Source organism: Tachysurus vachellii, chromosome 4 (genome assembly GCF_030014155.1).
Source record: "Tachysurus vachellii isolate PV-2020 chromosome 4, HZAU_Pvac_v1, whole genome shotgun sequence".
Classification (NCBI taxonomy): domain Eukaryota; kingdom Metazoa; phylum Chordata; class Actinopteri; order Siluriformes; family Bagridae; genus Tachysurus; species Tachysurus vachellii.
Window position 1 is genome coordinate 10,719,336 of NC_083463.1, and position 25,350 is coordinate 10,744,685.

The 25,350-nt window shown below is 37.8% G+C and overlaps 1 protein-coding gene across 1 annotated transcript; it reads left to right on the forward strand.

Annotated features, from left to right (window-relative positions):
- The first annotated feature begins 1,844 nt into the window (after positions 1-1,844).
- dipk1ab (divergent protein kinase domain 1Ab) lies at positions 1,845-25,078 on the forward strand. The gene is made up of 6 exons (XM_060867694.1): positions 1,845-1,932; positions 2,040-2,123; positions 20,559-20,693; positions 20,860-20,967; positions 21,631-21,807; positions 21,912-25,078. The coding sequence occupies exons 2-6, from the start codon at positions 2,070-2,072 to the stop codon at positions 22,725-22,727; spliced, it is 1,290 nt and encodes a 429-aa protein (XP_060723677.1). The 5' UTR covers positions 1,845-1,932; positions 2,040-2,069; the 3' UTR covers positions 22,728-25,078.
- The last annotated feature ends 272 nt before the right edge of the window (positions 25,079-25,350 follow it).

Below are 25,350 nucleotides of genomic sequence, written 5' to 3' on the forward strand. Positions count from 1 at the left end.
TCAACAACTAATGTTTTTCTTGTCCGACCTGCACGATGACTGTTGCTCAGTTCACCAGTGGTTTCTTTCTTTTTCGGGACATTCAAAACGGTTGTATTAGCTATGCACAATGTTTGTGCAATGATCATTCAGGTAATTTATTCATTCATTCATTCATGACTGATCATTCCCCCTTTTCCTCTGCTTCAAAATGTCTTACATTTCTCTCAACATAGCTCTATGTTCTTGATGCTGGTTTATCATCTTTTCTACTAAATAAAATTTAGTCTTAAAGGTGAAACCCAGGGTTTAAAAGGTAGACAGTCAATCCTCAGTCAACAACAGATGCAAAGTTCTAAGGTGTTTGATACATCTAGATGTAAATATCAGGAAATTAATGCTAAAATTCAGATTTTTATATCTTTTAATTCTCTTTTGAGCAGAAACCCAGATGTTTTCCAGTGTATAGCAAAAACTAACAAACAGAAAAAGATGGTCTAAGTATCACTTTTAGTTACTAATGTACATTTTGTCAAGACCTCCATAGGACTGCCACTGATCAGATATTGCAACAGTGAACCTGACATATGGTAGTGTGTGTGGTGCTTGTACAATTATAGCAGTGTTTCTGGGATATTTGTAGCACTTGAGTATCACTGCTGAGTTGAAAATAGTGCACTGGCAGCAAGATAATAACCATAAATTGTGCGTTGAGAGGATGAGAGCCCTGCAATGCTGCTGCACCTGATACGCTCACAAGTGTCTCTCACACCCCTTGCACCAGATGTGGTACAAATGCTTTTTTTTTCCCTTCAAATGTTGAAAGTCATATTGTGAATGTTGAGCATCCAATAGCTTTAAGGCTTGCAATCTCAATTCCTAACAGATAAACTTTAATGAATGTGATAGAATGAGACCTAATACCTATCACGGTAATCTGTCTAATGCTATGCAAAGTTTTTACATATCAGGGAAGGATTGCTTTGAGCATTCTTCTACTTTTGAGTTATCATGCTAGTTAACATTTGAGAGTTTAGGAATACAGCTGTTTTTAGTTAGCCTTAGCTGAGGTTTTTCCACATATTTGGTGAAAGGGTGAATAAATCACTGATTTTAGATAAGCATCATGTTTCTGTTGTGAATCTTTTTTGTACATTTACTTGCATACTTTATTTTTACCTAATTTTACCTGAGTATTTCTACATTTACTTGAGTAATTGCGTGACTAAATTGTGTATATATATATATATATATATATATATATATATATATATATATATATATATATATATATATATAAACTAACATGGTCTCTTCAGTAATAAGGGGCAACATATTACACACTTAAAGAAGGGCAGCTGCATTCATTTTTTTCTTTTTATTTCTTTATAGTCTGTCACGTTTTACTGGGTTCACTGCAAGTAACAAACATATATATAGATATATAAAATGAACCATTCTTAAAATTATTGTATTGTAAAACCTGCCTGCATCAATTATATGAATCTACAGTCTGAGCTAGAAAAATTAAGCCTCAGCATTACTTCTTCATACGACTCTATCCAAAAGTCCAGAATAATTCACCTTAATTCAGTTGTTCACAGAAAATCATGACAAAAAAACTAATCCATGTCTTTTTTGTCTCACTGCACAGGATATGAGTGATGAGCTATTCTTAATAATACACTTTATACTTGAGCTGAGACATAAACAGAAATATAAGGTGAAGCAGAGCTGATTGTTTAGCCTCATCTAGCGGTCTAATGTAAAATACACACACAGGCTCACACACACAGACACACACATACAGAGGCTCGCTCTCACACATACACACACACACACACACACACACACATACATACAGAGGCTCGCTCACACACACGCACGCACAGAGGGTCGCTCACACACACACACACACACACACACACACACGGCGCGAGGGACTCCAGTTCAGTAAGTGCTCTCACTATCATTAATTCACCTGTATGTGTTTTTTTAAGCTTTACAGGTGTTTGTAGCACTGCGATAAACAGCAGTTTGTTTGTTTGTTTCCGGATCAGGTTAGTGTTGTGAGATGAGCTGTTTAAGTCATGGCGAGGAACGTGATTCCGTGGGTTTGGCTGAAGAAGCCCATCTACATACAGGTAGGGGTTGTTAATCGTCTCCACCAGTGTTGCTATAGCTGAGGGGATTTAAATTCCTTCTGCACCATTTTTACCTGAACTCATGGTGTATGTGCAGTAACACAGCTTTATCCTCTTGTGTCCAAACTTTCCCCCTGTTCGTCCGTGCCGCGACTCACCTCATCTCCCAGCCGTTTTGTGGGCGTCGTTATTTTTTTTTAAGTGTAATAAATATGAATAATAAACGTTTTTCCCCCACCACCTTCTCACCCAAGAGAGGAGATGAGCTGTCACCAAACTGAGGTGGCTACGTCGCTAAAGCACGTCCTCGCGCAGCGCGCACGCGCCGTTGCTGTAGCAACAACGCTGATGGATAATACCGTCTTTATAGCTAGCTAGCTAGCTGTTTATCAACACTTCCCTTTGCCTTCTATAAAATGCTATAAAAAAATGCTGTGGGGAAAAAAAGACGAATAAAAGCTTACAGTAACTCAACCGTCTGCTGTAGCAAATATATGCGCCATGAGTGACAGCTTTATTAGCAACTCTTTTTGATTACAATATCAATATTGAGACCCGGATGTAGAAAAACAAACAGATTCTTTTTTCAAACTGGGTTTATGGCATTCAGTAATATCTTGTGTCACATAACATTAAAGAACAACACCAGTGAAATGAATAAAACATGAAACAAAGACATACGCTGTCACTTGTTTAGATTAGAGTGAAAAAAAATGTATAAAAAACTGTATAAAGACTTTTAGTAGTCAGTGGGGAAAAAAATCTGCAAATTTCCATAAAACATTAATATTCTGAACACAATCCAGCCCAGTCTAATTATCAGGCATGTAATTCAACTGCATTTATTTACTGGACCCATGAGAGTATTTTTTTATATATTCTATATACATGAAGCTAAACACTTTCAGCTCGGCTTCACCAAACCAAACCGAGCTGTTCAAAACCAGCCCGGGGCCTGTGGTCCTGCACAGACACTGCGAAAACACGTTAAAAATACACACAGTCCCGTTAAAAAAATGTCGATCAAAACATGCACCATATTAACAGCAGCTTTTCTAGTTTTGTTAAAACCGATAATGAGAAGTTGATGAGTTATTGAATTTCAGAAGAATAAATTTAGTTGCTGGTTGAAAAGACTCCTGGGGATTAACAGACCCCAGAACGAGAATAATTGCATAACAAATAACTTCTTGTTAGTACTTGCTTAATACCTGACTGTCTTTGTTGGAATGTGTTTGGCAGCCAGCGACAAAATAGCGGTTTGCACAAGAAGGACAAGACAACAAGAAAACAGGCCACAGAAGTTACTCTTTAAAATTCCTTCAACAACTAGTGTATTGATCTTGTACTGATTTTTTTTTCGCAGGGTGGAAGTAAAAGTGGATTAGCTAAATTTCCTGGCCATTGAAAAGGCCTGAATTTAGAAAAACAATACAATGCTTTTTTTATTGGTAACAGTAACTGGGCATCAGTAACTTTCTAATGTAGCATCCACACATCTGTTGGATATGATATAGCACATTACTTACCCTTCATTTCTATTGAAACCTGAGCCTTATTGGTCTTTATGCTTAAATTAAAATGCTTTTCTAATTACTTTCTCAGTGAGGTCAAGTTTTCCTGCATAGCTACTGCAGTAAGTGCTTGAGACCGCTTGCATGGCTGTAACAAACCTGCTGATTTATCTTATCAGAGTATTAGTTCAAACCAGTTATAAGATGTTTGATTTTGGGAAGTTCAGATTATCATGTGATCGTTATGGGATCATCCACAGCATCAGAGTTTTTAGCACACTGGCGGTTAGCTTTACGTAGAAGCAGAGCATCAGATCCCCACTGATGCTCCTCACATCCTCATGTCAGAGTGTGAGGAGCCACAGAGGTAAAAGTGTGTCCCAGTGCAGGTAAGCTGGTTATCCTACAGTTTTTTTAAAAGGGTGTACTATGTGATCAGATGCCTGTTAGTTTCAACCATAACAATGTTCAGTCTTCAGAGGAAGTAAGGCATCATTTCAACAGTTTTTCAGAATAGATTGCAGCCCATTATCTGTTTTGTAACAAACAAAAGGAAACTAACGATTCATTTTGTTTCTAAACGACGGCTGCACCAATCTCTCAATCTCCATCATCTGATTTGAGCTTTCAGCATTTCGACCTTAATCACAGATGTGGTGTTCGTTACTCTTATCTTAAACTTGCATCATGGCCCAGTGCATGAGCAGTGATGTCTCAAAGTCAGTGAAAGAGACAGCAGTTTCAGGGGAATAGACTTTTTTCTGGCCCATTTTACTCTAAATGGGAGCAAGGTGGAGGCAAAAAAGCCTTTGCTGCCTTCCAGGAGTATGTGCTTTTGTCTGGAGAGGTTGTGGATCAAAATCTATTTATTGCTTAAAAATACCCAGTAAAAAATAATCTGACTCAATAAATTTGACTGAAAGAATTCAATGTGCAACATGCAATCTATACATTGTCAATTACTGCACACGTTGTAAAAAATAAAATACAAATCCCACAAAAGGACAGACAACAGAACTGTACATTTAGTGGTTTTTGGTTTGAATGAGTGGGTTACAAGCTTCTGTTTACTCTGGTATTCAAAGGAAACATGGCATGATGCACAATAGCATTAAGTGATTGAGCAGTTGCAGTTGTCTGTCTGCCTTTAAGTGTGTGTGTGTTTAATAGTTTGCTTCACATCATTCATAATATGCAATGAATGAGACCTCGTGATATAGGTTAATGCATATAATGCATTGCTCAACGCTAATAGTTTAATTGAACATTTATTGCCTGATCAGCGAATATTATGACTGTATTGTCATCAATACATATTAATATTTATTTCTGACCTACATCAGGATTTTGTAGGCAGATGTTTACAATCGAAGACTACATCACTATATTACGTAGGACTATACAGAATATTTCTGTGTGATTTTTTTTGGGAGTGGGGCAACATTTTGGAAAACGTAGGGCAACTTGGAAAAAGTATGGAACGGTCTGAAAACAAAGTTAGCTGCCAGCATTTATAATTAACAAATTAAATTGATTGTAATGTTGTACAGAAAGATGACTGTAAAATGGATCCACAGTCTTGATGCTGTTTCTGTTTTTACTGCCATTGTTGTTTGCCATTGGGAGGAAACAAACTCTTCTTTGACAGGTTTATATTCACATTTCTCTTAACCTTTCAGTTTACCTCTAGGGATGCTCAGGCTGTGTTAAAGTGACTTTGGGCTAGGGAAATAAATTGCTCTAAACAGTCAGCCATGTAGGAAGCACGGACAATTTGCTTTCAAGTCAGGAAGCAAATCACGAAGTAGGAACATGTTATATTCTGTAGGCCAGACAAGATATCAAAGGGCTTCCAAGACCCAAGAATCTCTAAACTCTTTTTGAGAGTTCTTTAGAGTTCTCATTATAGCTGACAGGAAAATTCTTGAAGTTGTGCACTGAATGTCATGCCTTGTTGACGCACCATGACACAAAATGCACAGAATTAATTTATAGCACTGTATTAAGTTTAGGCTTGCTTAGCAAAATATTTTGGCAGCAGATAAGCATTTTTTTGTGTTGAGCTGAAATAAGCTTTTGGCACCAGGCAGCAAAAAGCAAACCTATGGAGGAAATGGATAGAAAGTAAAATGACCTCAATTTGTTTTGTCGGTTTTAATATTCACATTTTGCATCGTTTCAGTGGTTCACATTCTAAAAATCTGTCTTTTTAGGCTTTTGCTTTTTTCCCTCCACACACAGAGGAATTCACACATTATTCAAACTTTACTTCTGTGTAGCGTCTTACTTTGGTTAAATTGATCAAAACACCCTCCCCATCCTAGACTCTAAATGGGAGCCTATTTTAACACTGCTTTGGGCTACAGACTTTGCCAGTCGTCCAGCCTTCTTTTTTTTTCATTTCCCATGAGAATTGGGAACTGAGCTTTCAGTGCACAGGGAACTGTGTCACAAACTAAACGAGGTTACACAGACAGGACAGCTAGAAACGTTACACGTTTATAAAGAGATTAGCAGAAATTTCAGTCATATTGCATATAGGATAACACATTTTTACATTGTAGTTTTAACAGAAATAAATCTTTATGATCTCAGCAAAATATTTTTTTTTCTCTGGATACAAAATGAATGTATTGTACATTGGGTTACTTGTGGGAGATGCTTTTTAGGTATATGTGGATCCGTAAGGGTTGTGTCGTGTAGGAAGTTTTACAACCCCCATTAGGTTCCACTTTGTAGGCGGATGCTGTTGTGTTGGGTTTTCTCCAGTGGGAGGCTGGGTCGAATGATTGCTGGTTGTCTGAGACGAGATTAATCGGACAAATCTTGTGGGCCGTGCTGCCTGTGTGACATCTCCATCAGCAAGCTCATCTCCTGGGAGGAGCAAGCAGCACAGGCATGCTGTGATACAAGGATACAGGTTGCCAAGTCTGCATGTTTCAAATGGAATTGGGATCGTTTGGACCTTTTTGTCTGAAAGTATGTGCATTGGTATTCAGACATCAAATGTAATAGCAAATTTAAAGGTGCAGTCGTGTATATTGTTCATTTTTTACTAGATTAATGTGTAAAATTGTGTAGATAAAAATAATAGTTGAAGCCATTTGTCTCAGAAAAAGTGTATTACGAAGCTGGAAAAAGTTTGGAAAAGTTTTTTTTTTTTTTTTATAAATAAGAACATATCTTATCTAATGCCCCTTAAAGCATTACTTAGACAGTTGCAGAGAAATTGAACCCATCAGTTCGGAAAATGCTTAAAAAATTGAAAACAAAATTCATGTTTTTTACATGCTTTTACAGAGAATACTGATGTAAACAGCATCATAGCTTATCTTATTTTTTATAGATAAAATTATGAATTAACTCGCTGAGTTGTAAGACCGGTGCTTGGTTCGCTTATCCTTTAAACCTCTGGCATGCTCTTGAGCACATCGAATTAACCAAATTTAGAAAAATTGGTAATATACTAGATTAGTAGCCTTTTAGTGTTATTTGTATGTTCTTTAAATTAATCTTTTAATCTTTCCATTTTCAATATTTTATTGTCTCTTGCTTTTTTGTTACATAATACATATTAAAACTGACAGCAAAGAAGAAAGCATGATCTGATTTTTTCGGTCACGCTTTTCTGTGGCCTTTTTTTGTGCTTTAAGGCAAGAGATTGTGTTGGTGAGGGAGTTGGACGCTATTAAAAATAATCTAGTTACGCAACTACACAGCTCAACTCTGGACAGAAGTTACCTACTCTGTGTAAATTAACTGAAATTTTGTACTACAATCACCAGCTCTCATTTGTATTTGAAGTTAAATGGTGCATTAATGGAAATAAGATTTGTATCTATTATAAATGTATATAAAACAAACAGCAGACAGCTTTTACTGTATGCATGCTTTTATTGTATGTCCTGTGATTGGCATAGTTGTTCTTATAGGTAGACTTTATTTATGACAATATACAATATGTAAGAATATTCTTAGGACTAGTAGAAGATTAGGAACACTTCAAGGTTTATTTAAAAAGATATTACATTGTTTATGTATAAATATGACCATACAATTGGTAGTGGAATTAGACAGGAACACTGGGTTGCTTTTGAGCTACTCTATATAACCAAAAGTATGTGAATACCTGATCATTACATTCATATGTGCTATTGGAGTGTGCTCTGGGGATTTGTGAGGATGTCTAGTGCAGATTTGGTGTTCCAGTTTGCCCTAAATGTGTTCTGTGGGGTTGAGGTCAAGGCTCTGTGCAAGTTCTTCATTCCAACCTTGACAAACCTTGTCTTTATGGACATCACTTTGTGCACAGGGGCACTTACATGCTAGAACAGATTCGGGCCTCTTGGTTTCAGTGAAGGGAAACTGTAATGCTACAGCATACAAAGAATTTCTCTATCAAAATCAGAATCAGGTTTACTGGCCAAGTGTGTTACACACAAGGAATTTGGTTCCAGCTGTTTGTGAATCTCAAAAGTACAGACATAAATAACACTATACATTTAGCTTGGACTATACAAGACAAAAACAGAACAGACTATACGAGACAATACAGACAATGTGAGACAATATAGGCTGTATGAGTATTGTACATAATGTACATAAAGTGTGAGTGTGCATGGTAGTGCAAATAACAGTATTGTGCGTCAGGTACAATAAAGAGTTTAGAACTTTTGTACATTATACAGTTGCAATTGTTTGTGTAACATATACGGATGATGTGATGACTGACAGTTCTGATAAGGCAGAACTTATAGATATGAAGCAGGGAATATAATTATGGTGAGTTGTTAATCAGGGTGATTGCCTGGGGAAAGAAACTGTTCCTGTGTCTGGCAGTTTTGGTAAGCAAAGTTCTGTAGCGCCTGCCAGAATGGAGGAGCTGTAAGAGGTTGTGTTTAGGGTGTGAAGGGTCAGTAGTGATTTTTCCTGCCCAGTTTCTGGTTTCTGGTACCTGGGGAGTAGGCAGGGGACACCAATTATTTTTCTGCTGTTTTAACTGTGTGTTGCAGTCTGTTCCTGTCCTGTTTTGTTGCTGCTCCAAACCAGATGGTGATGGATGTGCACAGGACAGATTCAATGACTGTAGTGTAGAACTGCATCACCAGCTCCTGTGGCAGACCATACTTCCTTAATTGGCATAGAAATACATCCATTGTGAATTGTCTTGGGAAATGGTAGTGCACAGAAACTTGAAAGTCTCCGAAGATGACACAGGGCTGTTGGATATTATGAGGGGGAAGTGCACTATCATCTCCACAGTTTTGTGTGTGTTTAACTCTAAGCTGTTCTGACTGCACCATAGCACTAGCCGCTTCACCGTGTGTGGATTTGAATGCCTGTTGGACTGGTTTTACCACATAGATCTGGCACCCTTGCTGGGAAATCCTTCCCTTCTATCCTAAAAAAATTATACCTTATTATAAATTATGCCTTATTACCTTGTGATGTCTAATCTCCTGTTTAAGTTCTTCAAGCATAAGATAGTACCACCACTCTGGGAGGACAAGGATTTTGCCTGTTTTTTTTTTTTTTTGCCTGTGAGTTGCACTACCGCAGCCTATTACAACCACAATTATTTGCCAAGCATCCATCTGGAAAGCAAATAGTCATTACATTTTATAGTGCAAGATAAGAGCATGTCCCATTCAGTACATATCCTTCCCAAAGGAAATATGACCCTCCACCCCCCTTCTAATGGCCAACTGCACCATTTAGATTGTGTATGAAGAAAAGAGTTAAGCCTCACTGCAGCACTAAGAATCTGATTATTGCTATTTCCTCTCCACCATTTGGGTTTTGCTAATGTGTAATGCAAGCAACAATTATTTCTCGTAAATCTTGCCCCATCTTTATCTTTCTCATTTTCTCACAAATTTATGCACATATCGCTCTGTTGGAAACCCATATCTCCTTTCATATTTACAGATTGCAGTGCTACCACATTTCTGCTCCCCACTGTTTTGCTTTTCTCTACCATCGCCTCTCTTTTTCCTCCATTATTCCTCCTCTTTCATTGGTTATCGTTCAATTGTTCATCACTCTGGTGAGGAGGGGGCCATTAGGAAGAGGGCACAGAGGAATCACTTTATGAACATGAATTATGCATGGCTGATAAGGAGGTGGCGAAAGTAGGCATGAATACAGTATTTCTTTCTTTTCATATCTCACCCAGTAGCAAAAGACGATTGAGAATAAAAAGCAAAAGCGACAGACCTGCAGGATGGTACATACCTGCAGTGTGATGCTCTGACGCATTTCTGAAATCCCAGTCCAGTCATCAAGAGAGCTGAGTGGAAAAGCTGTGTGACTTGTCGTCCACAGGGGGTAGATTACAGTCCCACAGCACAGTGTGTCTCTGAGAGTCTATCAGGATGTTTGTCCTCCTGTGTTGCTGTCTAACCAAACAAGCCATATTAGCTTGACTGCAAATCAGCAAGGATTCTTGTTTAAATGATGTATGCAAATCTCTTTAGGGATTACTTGCTTCTCTGTGCCATAGGGAATTTTAATATAATTCCTGAGCATTTAAATAACATCCCTAGTATCCAAGTTGCAGGCAGAAAATAACTAGCAGACAAACTTCTATTTAGGGCTATAATTACAGAAAAACCTGTTGGGGTCCACCTTAAAAAAAAGGGTTGACCTTAATTAGAGCATAAAGCAAAGCTACCTCTAAACCTTTTAGTATACACATGCACACTTGGCAATATAATGGACCCCATTAGGATTTTTTTTTAGTGTTTGCATCCTTATCATTCATATACAGCATTAGTGCATTTTTATCATTTTTTTTTACTCATGTTTAATGATGTCCTTTTGTCCGTTTTTTTATTGTATCTTGCTTTTTTCTACAACTGTAATGTGATATAAAGCGGGCATCTTTATCTCAAATAAGAAAAACAACAGAAAGTCTGAAAAGCTTCACCTTTTCTTTGGTGTCAGTTCCTTGAACTGTAGTCATTTAGGTCTATATGATGATCATCAATACTTGATACTGAAAACCTGCCATGAGTCATTTTTATGTATTTATTTATTTGATGCTAGGCAGTTCATGGCATTTGTAACAAACTGTTACAAATACTGGTAGTTTGGTTTGTGAGATTAGAACCAATCAGATTTTAAACAAAAACTGTAAGTGGAGAGAAATTAAATCTTTGCCATTACATGATAACAGTTTGCCAAGCAAGGCCATGATCTTAATTAGTTGTGCTGTTGTTGGAATACAATAAAAATGATGAGCAAACCCTAAAGAACCATAGAAAGTCTGTAGGTTTGACCTTTGGTCAGTAAACCTCCTTTAAATCTTTGACGGTTTCATTAAAAGTGATTTCTATAAGCCTTTGAGATGCACTGAGGTCTGGATATATGTGTATATCCCTGCCTCTCTCCTGCTTCTTTTAATGAAATGCAGAATGAACAACCTCAGATCAATAATCTGTCATTGCACACTAATGATTAGCTCTTCTTCGTGTTGAACACCACTACCCTGAAGATAAACAATCAACATTAGCGGGATGAAGTTAATTTCTCCACACATTAATGGAATAGGTCATGCAGCCTATGTCTTGTTTTTGTGCACTATTTTGTAATGTTACACCTATAATGGTCTGGAGACGGATGCTGCCTCGATTGACCACTCAGGGATCGATAAAGAGTGGGAAGTATTTATGCCATGACAGCATGTCCTTAGAGTTTAACAAGACCACTTACTTTTTTTTAAGCATTCACATGAGATTTCATGGCTGATCCATTACTGGCAAATACATGGCTACAAACTTGGAGTCAAATAATGGTTGATAAATAAATATTTATTTATATTTTTAAGTTAGACACAGCTGCAGTGTTCTCATTGGAACTTGGGAAGCAGCAGTGCTCTAAAAAAAGAACATGTTGAGTCTGTGGGCATCAGGACAGCCTAATAACGTAAAAGCCAAAAGTGCTAGTTTTACATGCTGAATAATGGAGTAAAGGCTAGAAGCAAGGGCCAAGGTGAGATCTGTTGCTTCTGTACATGTTGCGAATGCAGAAGATTTGCAGAAGACAATTGTGTTGTTATTAAACCATGGTGGCACAGTGTTCCTGAGATAGGCTCATGATCTCTGTACATCTGTATACAGTAGTGTTATGAAAAATACATGGTATGATGACCAAATAACCAGCAAAATGATGTCATAGTTTTTGGTACATCATGGTATCTGCTTACATTTTGAAACAGCATAAAAGTGAATTGCATATCAAGAAGCTGCAATATTATAATGTTGAAAGATTTGGTTTGATCATTTAATAGTTTAGTAAAACAATCTAATCTTCTTCCAGGTTCTCTTTTATTTTCACCTGGTATTTGTTCCTAAAATACAGATTGATATTTAACATCATCAAGGCTATTTTAAGACATATTTCATTTCATTGTACAGTATTTAGTAGTCAGCTATAAGGATGTATAAGACTACAAGTGGAAAACACAAAGCGTTTGTTTGTTTGTGTGTTTGAGAACTGAAAGCATTATTTGAAACATATCACCTGATAAGATCTGCTTAAGCTCTGCCCATTTAGCAAAATGAGGTCATAATATTTCCCTTTATTCTTTAAAAATAAAGCTTGTTTACTTGTTTGTCATTAGGATATGTACTAATATCCTTTATAATACTTCTAAATCTGACTAATATGAGTGTAAACATATCGAACCTTGTATTTTAAAACAGTTTTCTCAGAACCAAAATTCTAGATGAATCTAGATGATCTACATTCATGTGATGTTGTTCATTCTTAACCCTTATTGTTGATTTTCCCTTTTTGTAAAAATATAACTAAAATAATATATAGATAAAGAAATTATTTGGATGGAATGATGTTTTCTTTTTGGCTTTTCTTGATAGTCAAATAAATCGGTAAAATGGCATAAATATTTTAATTAGTTAATTAATACATTTTGGAAATAAAAAGCTTGTAAAAATATCAGAACAATTGACAAATCTAAAATTTAATATATATGTTACAAATCACCCAATTTCCATATAGAGTCTTTCCTTAACTGTAAAACTATCACATCTCCTTGACCTTGGATTCTCTGTTTAACCTACTTAGAGCTTAATGTAATAAACTTTCAGAAAATCTTAAAAAATGTATATACATTTCTGAAACAAACACTTGGGCCACTTTCTGCAAAAGACTGCCTAGTGCTAGGTTAATGCACTTTTATTTAATGTGTTTATTTCTGTTTAAATGTGCCCACAGAGCATTATTCAAAAGAGCTTGAGTTCTTGTCTCAAAATCACTTGCACTTTACCTCCAGTAGCCTACTATAGTTAATGTTTTGTTGTTTTTCTCTATTTGGCCCTGGCTTTTACAATTAATAAGGAAAACAGCACTGGATGTGAGCAGGGGCGTCATTTTCTCTGCAGCTTCTTTTTTCTTTACATTGACTCTGTCACAAAAGCTGTAATCTTTGATTCACATTTATTCACTGACCAGCAAGAGCACAACATGGAACAGTGGACTTATTCCTCTAATTAAGTGAGCGCTGCCATGGTAACACATCAAGACACCAGAGAGCGATTAGTCAACCTAAGTGCCTTAAAGCTCCTGAGGTTAACCAAACTACTTTGGTATTTGGTCTTAAGTGTAGTTTGTAATGTTACAACCTGGAACATATGTGGGTTTTTTTTTGTATGTATGTTTTTTTTAAACTATACTTCTACAATTAATTTTGAAGTGAAACCCCTACATTTGCTCTGTTTACCATCAGATTATAATGATGCCATAATTATTTGATTTGGAGTTCACATTAGGCAATTAAAGTGTCACATGACTTATTTATCAGTAGGGACTGGGGAAGTGATTAGAGTTGGCAACATGGATAGATCCAAACACTGGGCACTCGGATGGCACTCGTAGAGGAGGAAAACATTTTTCAGTCTTTAAGAGACTTGAGTTTGGGGCAGAAATTTATTTAACAAACAGAATAACAAATTTAATACTACCAAAGCTATGTATACTGGAGTGGTTCAAAAAATCTTGGTTTCATTCTATCCATGTTGCCAACTCTAACCACTTCCCCGGTCCCTAGTGATAAATAAGTCATGTGGAACTTTAATTCTTTAAGTCATTCTGGATAATGGTGTCTGCCAAATGCCATAAATGTAAATGTAAATTTAAATGTGTTATGGTCCTGTCAAAGCCCAGACCTAAACCTGACTGAGGATCTGTGGAAAGACTTGACAGTGTTACTCATTTGCTTCTATCCAGTCTGATGGACTTTGAGCAATTTTGCCAAGAAGAATTGGCAACAGTACATTACAACTGAATCGAACTGATAAACAGAGCTGGAACATGGAGCACTTTTCCTCTCCCAAACTGTCACACTCATAGTGCTCATGCTCATGTTCACTAGTCAGGGTGGTATGTCACAGTATTGAAACAAATCTGTGGCCTCAAACTTTTTGTTACTTAAGATATCCATTCTGTATCCTGTAAACGGATACGGTTGCCCTTCTTGTCTGGAGAGTACTGAACAGAGGCATATGGGTGAAACTAGAAATAGTTTACACCATTGATTGTTCAAGGACGGTCACATAAACTCGTCACAGGCCATTAATTCAGTCAGACAACCACTGTTTAAAAAAAGCTTTCCTTACCAGGCAACACACAGCAATAACAGTGTCTGATCGCAGTGCCACAATAGAAAACACTGGCTTATGAAAATACTTGGTTAAAGTGAATCAAACCTTAAAGCTTCTCCATCGCTACTGCTGTTATTGTTTATGAAACATTCACATCAGATGGCAGAACTTTCCATTATTCCAAATTGACAGTGTTCCAGATTTGTTTACAATGTGAAAATAGCAGTTGTCATTTTTAGTATGACATTTGCCAGCATATTAAATGCATTTAAATTAAACCACAACATTCTCCTTCTGATTATAACAGAACTGAAAGTGGGTACATTTGCAACCTTGCCAGTGATATGGATCAATCCTATCCTTGGATTATTGTCTGTGTGTTATTGGATTATTATTCCATGTTCTCTCTATATCCATGTGGCTTTCAGGGATGTGGTAACTCAGTGGTTAAGGTGTTCGACTACTGATCGGAAGGTCATTGGTTCAAATCCCATGTCCACCAAGTTGATACTGCAGGGCCCGTAACCCTGTATTGCTTAGGTGTATAAACTGAAATAAAAATGTAAGTCACTCTGGATGTGAGTGTCTGCTAAATGCTGTAAATGTAAATCTAGGTTTGACAGTTTCCTTCCACCCTTCCAATGTCATGCGTGTGGATTGGTGACTAAATTGCAACTTGGTGTGAACGATGTGTGAATGTGGATGTGCAGAGAAATCTGTCTGGTTCCTGGAAGTTGTTGCTGAAAATGAATGTATGGCGCTATTTCCATTGCAATTCAATACAAGCTGAAAGAAAATGAGATTTGTCTGAGATAGAATCTGCCCAATCCTAGTTGATTCTCCTTTGGTTCTAGACCAAGAAACTGGGGTGATCACAAAGTTCTGAAAATTTGGCATGCGGTTTGACATTATTGTTTTACACAGTGAAAAGATGGTAATTAATTTTATCATGGTAATTATCATTGCAATTGCAGCGTGAGAAATAATGTCACCACTCTGATTTACAGAAAACACCAGCTACTTTCATAGACATGTCATAGGACATGCATGACATTGTTATGGATAGTTGTGGATTCAGATCAGTAGCTGTACTCTACTGTACTGTCTGCTGAAAAGTTCTGTACCACTCCTCTTCTCCCACACAATAATCCTATGGTTACAAGCACACTGGGTTATGTGGGTGAATCAAAGAATGCACAGGATGCCAGACCACCCGTATCTGTCAGTGTGCCTAAGTGATCCTGGGAGAGAGAGTAAGAGAGGAAGTGGGAAAGAGAGTGAGCAAGCAAAGTGGGGGGAAGCAGGAAGATACTTAATGGGGGTTTAGGGGAATGAGCAGAAGGGGAAAGTAAGATGGAATAGCAATGGCTACATTAGCATCTGAGTGCTCATGGGAGACAGGAAGAAATGGCCTGTCATTAATGGAGCCACAAGGGGAAGAAAAAAGGGAGGGAGATTAGATTAAATTAACAGACTGACAGACTGAATCTGACTGCTAGATCTATTCTGCCAGTAAAGAAAACGAGAAAGGAAGAAACACTGTGTATTAATTCTCTACCCTTCTTATTACATGCAACACGGTACAACATAGACATGCCTTAAGACTCATTTCTGTCCTGGTACACCAGTGTTGCTATAATATTCAAGTGTTCATTCCAGTATTTTTGCACATGTATTGTAGAATATACAATATGTGCTCTGGTTGGTGCTGGTTTTGTGTAGTGTCTTGTATTGTTTGGTTGCACTGTTTTTGTCTCACACTGTTTGCAGCAGGTTGCACAGATGCACTTTAGGTGGCTAAGACTAACTTACTTAAGTCCTTAGCTCTGTGTTGTTCTATGTAGCTCTGTCTTTGTTCTATGTAGCACCATGGTCCTGGAGAAACGTTGTCTCATTTCACTATGTACTGCGTCAGCTATATGTGGTTGAAATGACAATAAAATCCACTTGACTTGACTTGACTTGAATGAACCAAACTTTTAAATATGTGTTAATTTAAAAAAAAATTCTTGCTAGACTAACTACTCTGTAACACAGCATTTTCACAATGGTATTCTTAGACCATGTGCTATTTGTAATGGCATGAGGATGTTTTTGAGACTCGAGACTCCAAAACAATTCTGTTTACAGCATCTTCCTTGGGAGATTCTTTATATTCTTTTAAAATCAGAATCATGAATCTGTTGTTACTTGTCAGGATTATTGCATTACTTAAAAGGCAAATCGATCAGCTTCCCATTGGCATGTTCGGTTATAATACTCGAACATCATTTAAGACACATGAGCAGATACTCTCATGTCTCCAAGGTAAGGTCATTATCATGGAATGGCAATTAAATCACATCCTTGAAAAGCAGAATTCTGATTAAAACGTTCAAACGGATATTTCTAAGGCTATAATATCAACAGGTTTAAGAATCCGAGAGGCTGATTTACAACATCTTTGCATACGGCAAGGACGAGCAAAAACAACACGAGTGAAAACGTCCATCACTGTCAAACCCCGGACAGATAATCATTACCTAATGAATAAAAGAGGCTCCATCAAGTCTGTGATTTGTCTGCTAATTCTCTGCTGTAAGCATTATTTAATGTGTCATCGCTGATGATGCATGTTTGTATAGGCTGAGATCATTTACAGCACGCAGCCATTTTACAGCACAGCTCTAATAATAACAACAAATGTTTGCCCTGGACTTGAGTCAAAGTGCTTAAATAGCAAGGCCTAGAATCAGCCAAGCTGTGCATTTATAGTGTGAATAAGTAGAATAAATAGAATTCATTTGTGCTTTAAAATCATCTGTTATGTAGACTATAACCAGAGGTTCCAAACCTTAATTTTTACCTGAACCATTTCAACCTAAATTATTTGCCTCAATTATCCATAGATACATTAAGTGAGCATTTTGCTTGTGAAAAATGATCTTCACTCATTTACCACTGAGGTTGCTTTTTTAAATATTAATAACCTTGCCTTGTTTGGTTATATGACCAGAGTTTCATATTTTGATTCCAAATATTTTTGGAAACCTTCATGTTAAGAAAGCTGCTTCAGGCACATGACATCTGTACAGAAACTCCACACAAGCAAAAAATCTAGGCTTAGGACCGTTGAGCTGAAACTGCTACCCACTGCACCACCATCCTGCCTTGTTTAACAACGTAAAGGAAATTATTCTTTTAACAAGCGACTTTGTACAAGATGTGCTTGATTTTTTCCTAATGGTGTAGATCTAACAGAAACTGTTGGTCTCTAATACTGAGCTCTGGTGTAACAGTGATTTCAGACTTCTCTCATATTAATATCTAAACTCTGAATACAATAACTCTGAAAGCAGGTTATAATAGCAGTAAACAGGAAAACACTGATTTCTAGCAGTTGTGATTATAAATCCACAGTAAGCTAGTCCTGAGATGATTCTCTACGCAATCCTAACATCTCTATACCTACTTGACAGTCCGGTTAAAATAATGCTCAGTATTTATGACTTAGCACACTGGTACACAGGGAGAACACTGATGTCTCATCATCTCCTAATCAACACACAATTGTCAGACTGTATATGTAAATTGAAAAATTATTCATAATAACACTCTTTGGTGTCTATAACAATTTATAAACACACCCTCCAGTATCACCCAACTGTGGATGGGTTTCTTTTTGAGGTTTCTTCCTCTTCCATGTAAGGGAGTTTTTCCTTGCCACAATCACCTCAGTCACCTCAGACGTGCTCATTGGGGATAAATACAAACACATTTAATATGTATAATATTAATATTGAATTTCTGTATAATATTTGTTTAGTCAAGAAGCTTTTATTGTCATTAAATATATATATATATATATATATATATATATATATCTGACACTGTACATAGTGAAATGAGACAACATTTCTCCAGGAAAATGTTTTTCTGCCATTTAGCAGACACCATTATCCAGAGTGACTTACATTTTATTTCAATTTATGTAATTAATTGTTAATGGCTTTGCTCAGGGGCCCAGCAGTGGAACCTTTGTGGACCTGGGATTCGAACTCATGACCATCTGCTCAGTAGTCCAACACCTTAACCACAGAGCTACCACTTGGTGCAACATAGAGCAAAAACAGAGCAATGTAGAAATATCCATAATCTTTGTATAATTAACTTATTGTACTGTATTTCAGTAGAATTCAGTCAGAATTTTCAATGTAAATGTAGCTGCATGCTGATGTGCACATTTTTATGAAATACGAAAAGCAACTTGTCATTTATCTTCAGTAACCACTTTATTGTTGGTTCAGGGTTGTGGTGAATCTGAAAACAGATCCCATTTTACAGCATGTTTAAAATAACAAAATATTGTACTGCAGTCTTAAGTATTAAATGTGCAGCTTTCTAGTTGCACAGGTCTGGTTTGAATATTGACAGATTTCTAGAAAAGAAATTGGAGGTGTCCATACTGAAAGGCATTTATGTTAATAATTTATTCCCCTTTATAAATATTGCATTAACCATAACATTATTGAGGCTTTGAATTTTTTTTTTTGTAGCATATGGCACACTAATAAGAATACAGCCTTCTACTTTCACATCATGTGGAGTGTTATCACCTTCACATCTATTGGTAACAGGCCGACTCTCTCGCCTCCTCATTATGACTTGTTCTGTGTCTCTCATCTGTCATCCTGTGCGTATTCCGTATGCTGACAGAATACATACGGCCACCTTTATTAGGTTGTTCACTTTTTCTGCTATTGCTGTAGGCAAGTGTATTTCACGTCATGAGCTGTTTAACTGTGCAGACACGGCTCACAGGTGTAGATTAAGACGGTAACAACGGGGCAGAGACCTACCTCTTTACTCCTACAAATCTCTCAATTGCTGTCAGGAAATAAACGACGCTGCACTCGCTCTTACTCTCTCGTTCAGCACATACTTAATAATAGTCATCAGTGCTGGAAGCCATTGTTCTGCACTACAAGGCCCTGTTTCTGCCTGTCAGTGCTGGAGGAGAGATAATGTCAGATCTGGTTTTTTAGACAGGAATGTGTCAGGTCAGTGAAAACTGAGATTGCTTCAGATGAACGTGCTCCCAAACGTTCAGTGCTTTGTCTCACCAGCTGATCGTTTAAATTATGTTTTTTACGATTTTTAATGCACTGCATACAGAAATTAAATTATAGTGGTGAAATATGAGGGCTTTTTGGTTAGAGCAGATTGACAAATGTCTGGTTTCTACAATCAAATCTGGACTTGATGTCAAAGAATTACAAATGAACCTCGGAGCTGTTTTTCTTCATTCAGCAGGGTGCAATAAAACTGTCTTGGTATAGTTGTTTAATCTCTTTTTTTTTGTTAGATCTGAGTAAAGATTTTCATGACACATTTGCCCTGGTGCTGTCTATATATGCATATATATATGTATATATATATATATATATATATATATATATATATATATATACATATATGTGTGTGTGTGTGTGTGTGTGTGTGTGTGTGTGTGTGTGTGTTTATGTATGTCTTAATGTTAATGCATTTAATAATTTAAGAATTTCTCTATTTTTATGTGACTACCACAGAATAGGCTGTAAAGGAAATCTCCACCCTGTGAGCTGAACTAAATATACTGATATTTTAATATTTCTGATGTGTTTGACATCAGTGGCAGACAACGTCTCGTGAATCACAACAATACAGCATCATTCGGCTCAGCGGGACTTTAACACGATTACAATTGCAATTAATAGAAGAATTTTCAAACTTGGGATAGTAAGAAAAAACAGCAGATTTTTGTACTTTCACCATTTTCCTACAACCTTAACTATCATATTAATGGGAAATTCACCTTAGAAGCTGTGAAGACAGCACCCGCTGCACTCAAAGTTGCATGACACATTTTCACAGTTTGCAGCAGAGACTCGGCTCGGTTCAAATTACGAGACGACAAGAACGATGGTGTTGACAGCAGTTTTAGCATGAAAGTCAAATCTTTGGAACTTTATCTGTTTGAGCAGAATGTGCAGAGGAAGTGCTAATTCTCACTGGCACTACTATCAGCAGGTATTCAATTGAAATTGTGGGTAATTCAGGAAACTAAAGTCAACATGTCAATGAATGGAAAAAGTCAACTCGGACATTACATTGCAAATGAAATATTAGTTGGCAATAAAAAATTGTGTTAATAATATAAAAATTGATATGCAAGTGATTCAGGGTGGATTTTTTTCCCTTTAACATCCTCTGAAATTCCCAAATTGCAGTTTATCATAACCATCCCATAATATTCTCTGTTCTTTCTGTCTTGTGCCCAGGCTCGGTTCTCTTACTTGCACATGAAGTACCTGTTCTTTTCCTGGCTGGCTGTGTTCGTCGGAAGCTGGGTGGTATATGTCGAGTACTCCTCTTATACAGAGCTGTGCCGTGGACATGAATGCAAAAACACTATTGTGAGTTCAACCTCAATGTTTCACACACAAGGCCAGTTCTTGCTAGAGGTGACAATAGTGACAAGAGAGCCATCTGCTGGACCATATAACTGTACACAAATGAACCTGTGCAGAATAAGAGAAGTGGTGTTCCTCTGATGGGAAGTGATGTCTGTGTTTATTTCAGTGTGATAAGTTCCAGAAAGGGGTGATCGATGGTACAGCCTGCAGCAGCTTATGTGAGAAGGAGACACTGTATTTTGGGAAATGTCTGTCTGCCAAACCCAGTAACCAGGTCAGAATCTAATTACTGTTCATTTCCATACACACGCAAAATAGCTCAGTTTTACTTTTCTGTTCTTGTAGTCTATATCATTCAACCAATTGCTATGTTCAAAGCATAATTACTGCTACATGGTAAATCTGTATTTAAATGCAGAAATGTGTCAAAGCATCGCCGATTCAAATGTTTGCACATAACCTTGAGTTTACATTTTGAAGATATTCTTTGCTGTCCTACATCTCCCATAAACCTTGTATTTAAAAAAAGGCAGCTGAAAGCATTTGTGAGAGAGGGAGCAGTGTGTGGACAAATAAGTTCTTTGTAATGTTTTACTTAAGATTTTCTGGGTGGTCTTTGGATTTGTTCCAGGTTCTCCGGTTTCCTCCACTTTCTATAAAGATGCCAGTAGGTTTAGGTGTGTAGACTAGCAACATGGTGACTCTTGTCCGAAATGGTTTTCTTGAAGGTAACTTCATAGCTATTGAAGCTCTGCCTTCTAAAGACAACTTAATGACTTATGAGACAGCCAGGCATCAAGATCTCGAGGCATTACCTCCTGTTTTGCACACAACTAATGTCTGGTCACATGATTCAGACAACTGAACAATTTACCCACTAAATGAAAACATTTTGTAAAATTGGCAGGATGCATTAGATTCTGTGTGTACATTCCAGGTGTATTCTGGTAGCTGGGGAGATTTGGAGGGTATCATTAAATGCCACATGGAGGACATTCCTCACTATGACCTAGAAGGAGAGCTGGAACCACGAAGAGAATCGGCAGCCTTTAATAGGCCAACTAGAGGCACATCTGTGGAGAAGTTCAGAGAGATGGTCCTGAGCCACCTAAAGGTGAGAGCAAAGTACTTTTCTAATGGAGGAATCACAAGTGGTCCCAGAGAGTCCAAAAAGAACGTAATTCACCTTTTCTAATACACCTGTTATCCTGCCTTTAGGAGAAGGTGGGCGATCAGGCCAACCTGCACGACTTGGTGGCACTTGTGCTTGGCGTGGCTGATGCCAACAAGGACAGTGAAATATCTCTGGCAGAGGCTCGCTCATCCTGGGCTCTGCTGCAACTGAATGAGTTTTTGATGGCAGTGGTTCTGCAAGGGCGGGAACACACTCCAAGACTTCTGGGATTTTGTGGAGACTTGTATGTAGTGGAAAAGGTGCCTTATGCACCACTTTATGGCCTCAGCCTGCCCTGGGCTGTGGAGTTATGGCTTCCAGCTGGACTGCGCAGGAGAATGGATCAATGGGTGACACCATCATGGCCTCGCAAGGCCAAAATTGCAATTGGCCTCTTAGAACTGGTGGAAGACATCTTCCATGGGCCATTTGGCAGCTTTCTCATGTGTGAAGTGAATGCAGCGTGCTTCGGCTACACGGAGCGCCATGACCTGAAGGTGCTGGATGCTAGACGGATCGTTCCTGAAGCTGCTTTCCAGAAAGTGATGCGCGAGCGGCGGTGTGAAATTGACTCCGACTGTCTATATGGAGTAGATTGCCACACCACCTGTGACCTCACAAAGCACCGCTGCACCACTGAGGTGACGCAGCCCAACCTGGCTAAAGTGTGTGCTGCGCTAAAGGACTATCTGCTCTATGGAGCACCACCGGAAGTGAAGGAAGAGTTGGAAAAGCAGCTATATGCATGCATGGCCCTGAGAGGAGCCACTGAGCAAATGGAGATGGAACACTCGCTTATCCTGAACAACCTGAAGACACTGCTGTGGAAGAAGATTTCACACACCAAGGACTCGAAATGAAAACTGAATTATTGTAGTTGTGTCTGGACATGAATCAAACTATATAGGTTTCTAATCTATTTTTTTCCTGAAATGAAGCTACTCTGTGCTCCCAAGCGAGGTATCATTATGGTGCAGCCTTTGCATCATTGCTGCCTCATAGCTCCTGGGTCACCCTGTATGTCCTGAAGCCAAGTTCTTCTCTGTGCACTTCTCCACAGGCTCACATTACACTGTGTGCACAATTATTAGGCAAGTTCTATTTTTGAGGATTACTTTTGTTATTTGTTATTTGGCTTTCTTAAGAGAATATCTATATGTACACCCTTATTAGGCAACTATTAGTGTGCAGAATTATTATGAACTAAATGAAAAAGATTTTCCCAACTCACTTGTTTATTTTCACCTGTTAAAGTGAGAATAATAAACAAACTCAAAATTTACAAAAAACCCTCAGTGACCAATATAGCCACCCTTGTTTTTGATAACGGTCACAAGCCTTCCATTCACGGAGTCTTTTTTTGTGCAGCCGCAACCAAAGCCTCGCAGACACTGTTCAGAGAGGTGTACTGTTTACCTTCACTGTACATTTCCTGCTTAAGAAGGGCCCAAAAGTCCTCAATAGGGTTTAAGTCAGGTAAAGAATGGGGCCATGTCATTAGTTTTTCATCATTAAGGCCTTTACTGGCCAGCAATCCAGTGGAGTACTTTGATGCATGTGATGGAGCGTTGTCTTGCATAAAAATCAAAGTCTTCTTGAAAGATGCAGACTTTTTCCTGTACCACTGCTTGAAGAAAGTGTCTTCTAAAAATTGGCAGGTCTGAGGGTTGATTTTAAGGCCATGTCTCTGAGAACTGAACACCTCGTACTTCTTGACACTCCAGGTAGGTTGCAGTTGTGGAATATGGCAGCACTGGAGGATAATGGGTTCCTAGTAGCGTCATGTTTGATTCTTCTCAAATCTTTGGCGGATAATTTGCGTCTTTTCTTCTCAACACGTTTCTTGCGACCCTGTTGACTATTTGCAACAAAACCTTTGATGGTTCTGTGATCACGCCCCAAAATCTTAGATATTTCAAGAGTGCTGCATCCCTCTGAAAGACTTTCAAAAAATTTTGACTGTTCAGAGTCAGTTAAATCTCTTTTTTGGCCCATTTTTCCTGAGAAGAATCTGCCAAATAATTATGCACACCTTGATATAGGGTGTTGATCTCCTTAGGCCACACCCTCCCTCGTTGCACAAATACACATCACCTGATATGCATTAAATACAATAAGCCTTCAAGTTTATACAGCTTGGAGTTGGAAATTATGGATAAAATATGGACAAAATAGTCACTTGCCTAATAATTGTGCACACTGTAGTTTTCTCCTACCTCCAAAACTTCTTGCCTCTAAGTGGATTGGCTATGCTAAATTGGCCTGTGCACTAACGAGTATGCGAATGGTGCCCTGCTATTGAACAGCATCTTACTCCTAAAGTAATTAAGATAAATGAATGGGCTCCCAAGGGGCACAACTGTGTGGTTTCCCCCTATCAGGAGATTGCTGATCACATACTGATGATGCCACATGCTATTCATGGCCAGAAGACCATAATCGGTCATGCTCTCTGGGTGGAAAGAATTGTCCACTAAATTGATGTCAAGTAAGCAGCACTTATTGCTGGCTGTCTTCATGTCATTTAACTAAGCAGCACCTGGAAATTAGACGATTAATGTGAGGAAAATTGGGTTTGAGAAATTAAGCCGGTGATCATGCACTATTGGAGCAAATGTAGAAGACTTAACTATATACCTTGCTGTAGAAGACTAGAATACTAGAGGTCCAGCATTAAGGCAAATAACAGCAGACATCCCGCCAGAAGCGTCAAGACTGCCAGTGAAACCCTCAAACTACAACGTCCTAGTTTCTGTATTATAGAATGGTGAAATATTTTGGAAGATTTATAAGTTTGTTCTAATACCTTTAATCTAAAAGTTATTTAAAATGTAATTTTGTAGAGAGACAATGTTGATGTATAAATGGTTTTCAGCAGCAGTCCTGCACAGCTGTATGTAGAAAGCAGTTTCAAGCATTTTTAAAATGAGGCATGATATTTATGTAAGTTAGAAGCATGTTATTATTTGCAGAACTTGTAGCATGTGTACGAGTGTGGTTCTGATTTTAGTTGGAAATATCAGGATTACCATCAGGTAGAAATCAAGCAGGGTGAAGGGCTTAATTATAACATCCGTCTAAACCGAAGCCTTACCAGGTGTAATCAGGAGTAACTGCATGTCACTGCCCCGACTCATCTACAGAACACTGTGTACTTAATGTATTTGAAAGAAGCATATTTGTCCATAAATAAAGAGATTATTGTTGTTAATTCCTCTCTCAACACACTGACTGAAAAATGATTTCTAATTTGCTCTCACTCCAAACTAAACAGGAGCGATTGGGTTAAGAGAATGTAGATTTTCAGACCTGTAAATCATATTCTGGGATTGTTTAAAACCTATAGACATCGAAGCTTAGCGTCTTAAGTCTTCTATTTTTCCTGCAAATAAGTTTATTTATGCAGATGCCTTTAAATCCTACACTTACCCAGACCTTGTGTGAAGACTGGTAAAAGCTTGCTCTTAATATAGTACAAAAACA

Excerpts from the sequence above, each read along its gene's own strand:
- dipk1ab (XM_060867694.1), top strand. The coding sequence starts at position 2,070 with ATGGCGAGGAACGTGATTCCGTGGGTTTGGCTGAAGAAGCCCATCTAC. Across the intron at positions 2,124-20,558 it reads AGAAGCCCATCTACATACAG|GCTCGGTTCTCTTACTTGCA; the intron begins GTAGGGGTTGTT and ends TCTTGTGCCCAG. Across the intron at positions 20,968-21,630 it reads CTGCCAAACCCAGTAACCAG|GTGTATTCTGGTAGCTGGGG; the intron begins GTCAGAATCTAA and ends TGTACATTCCAG.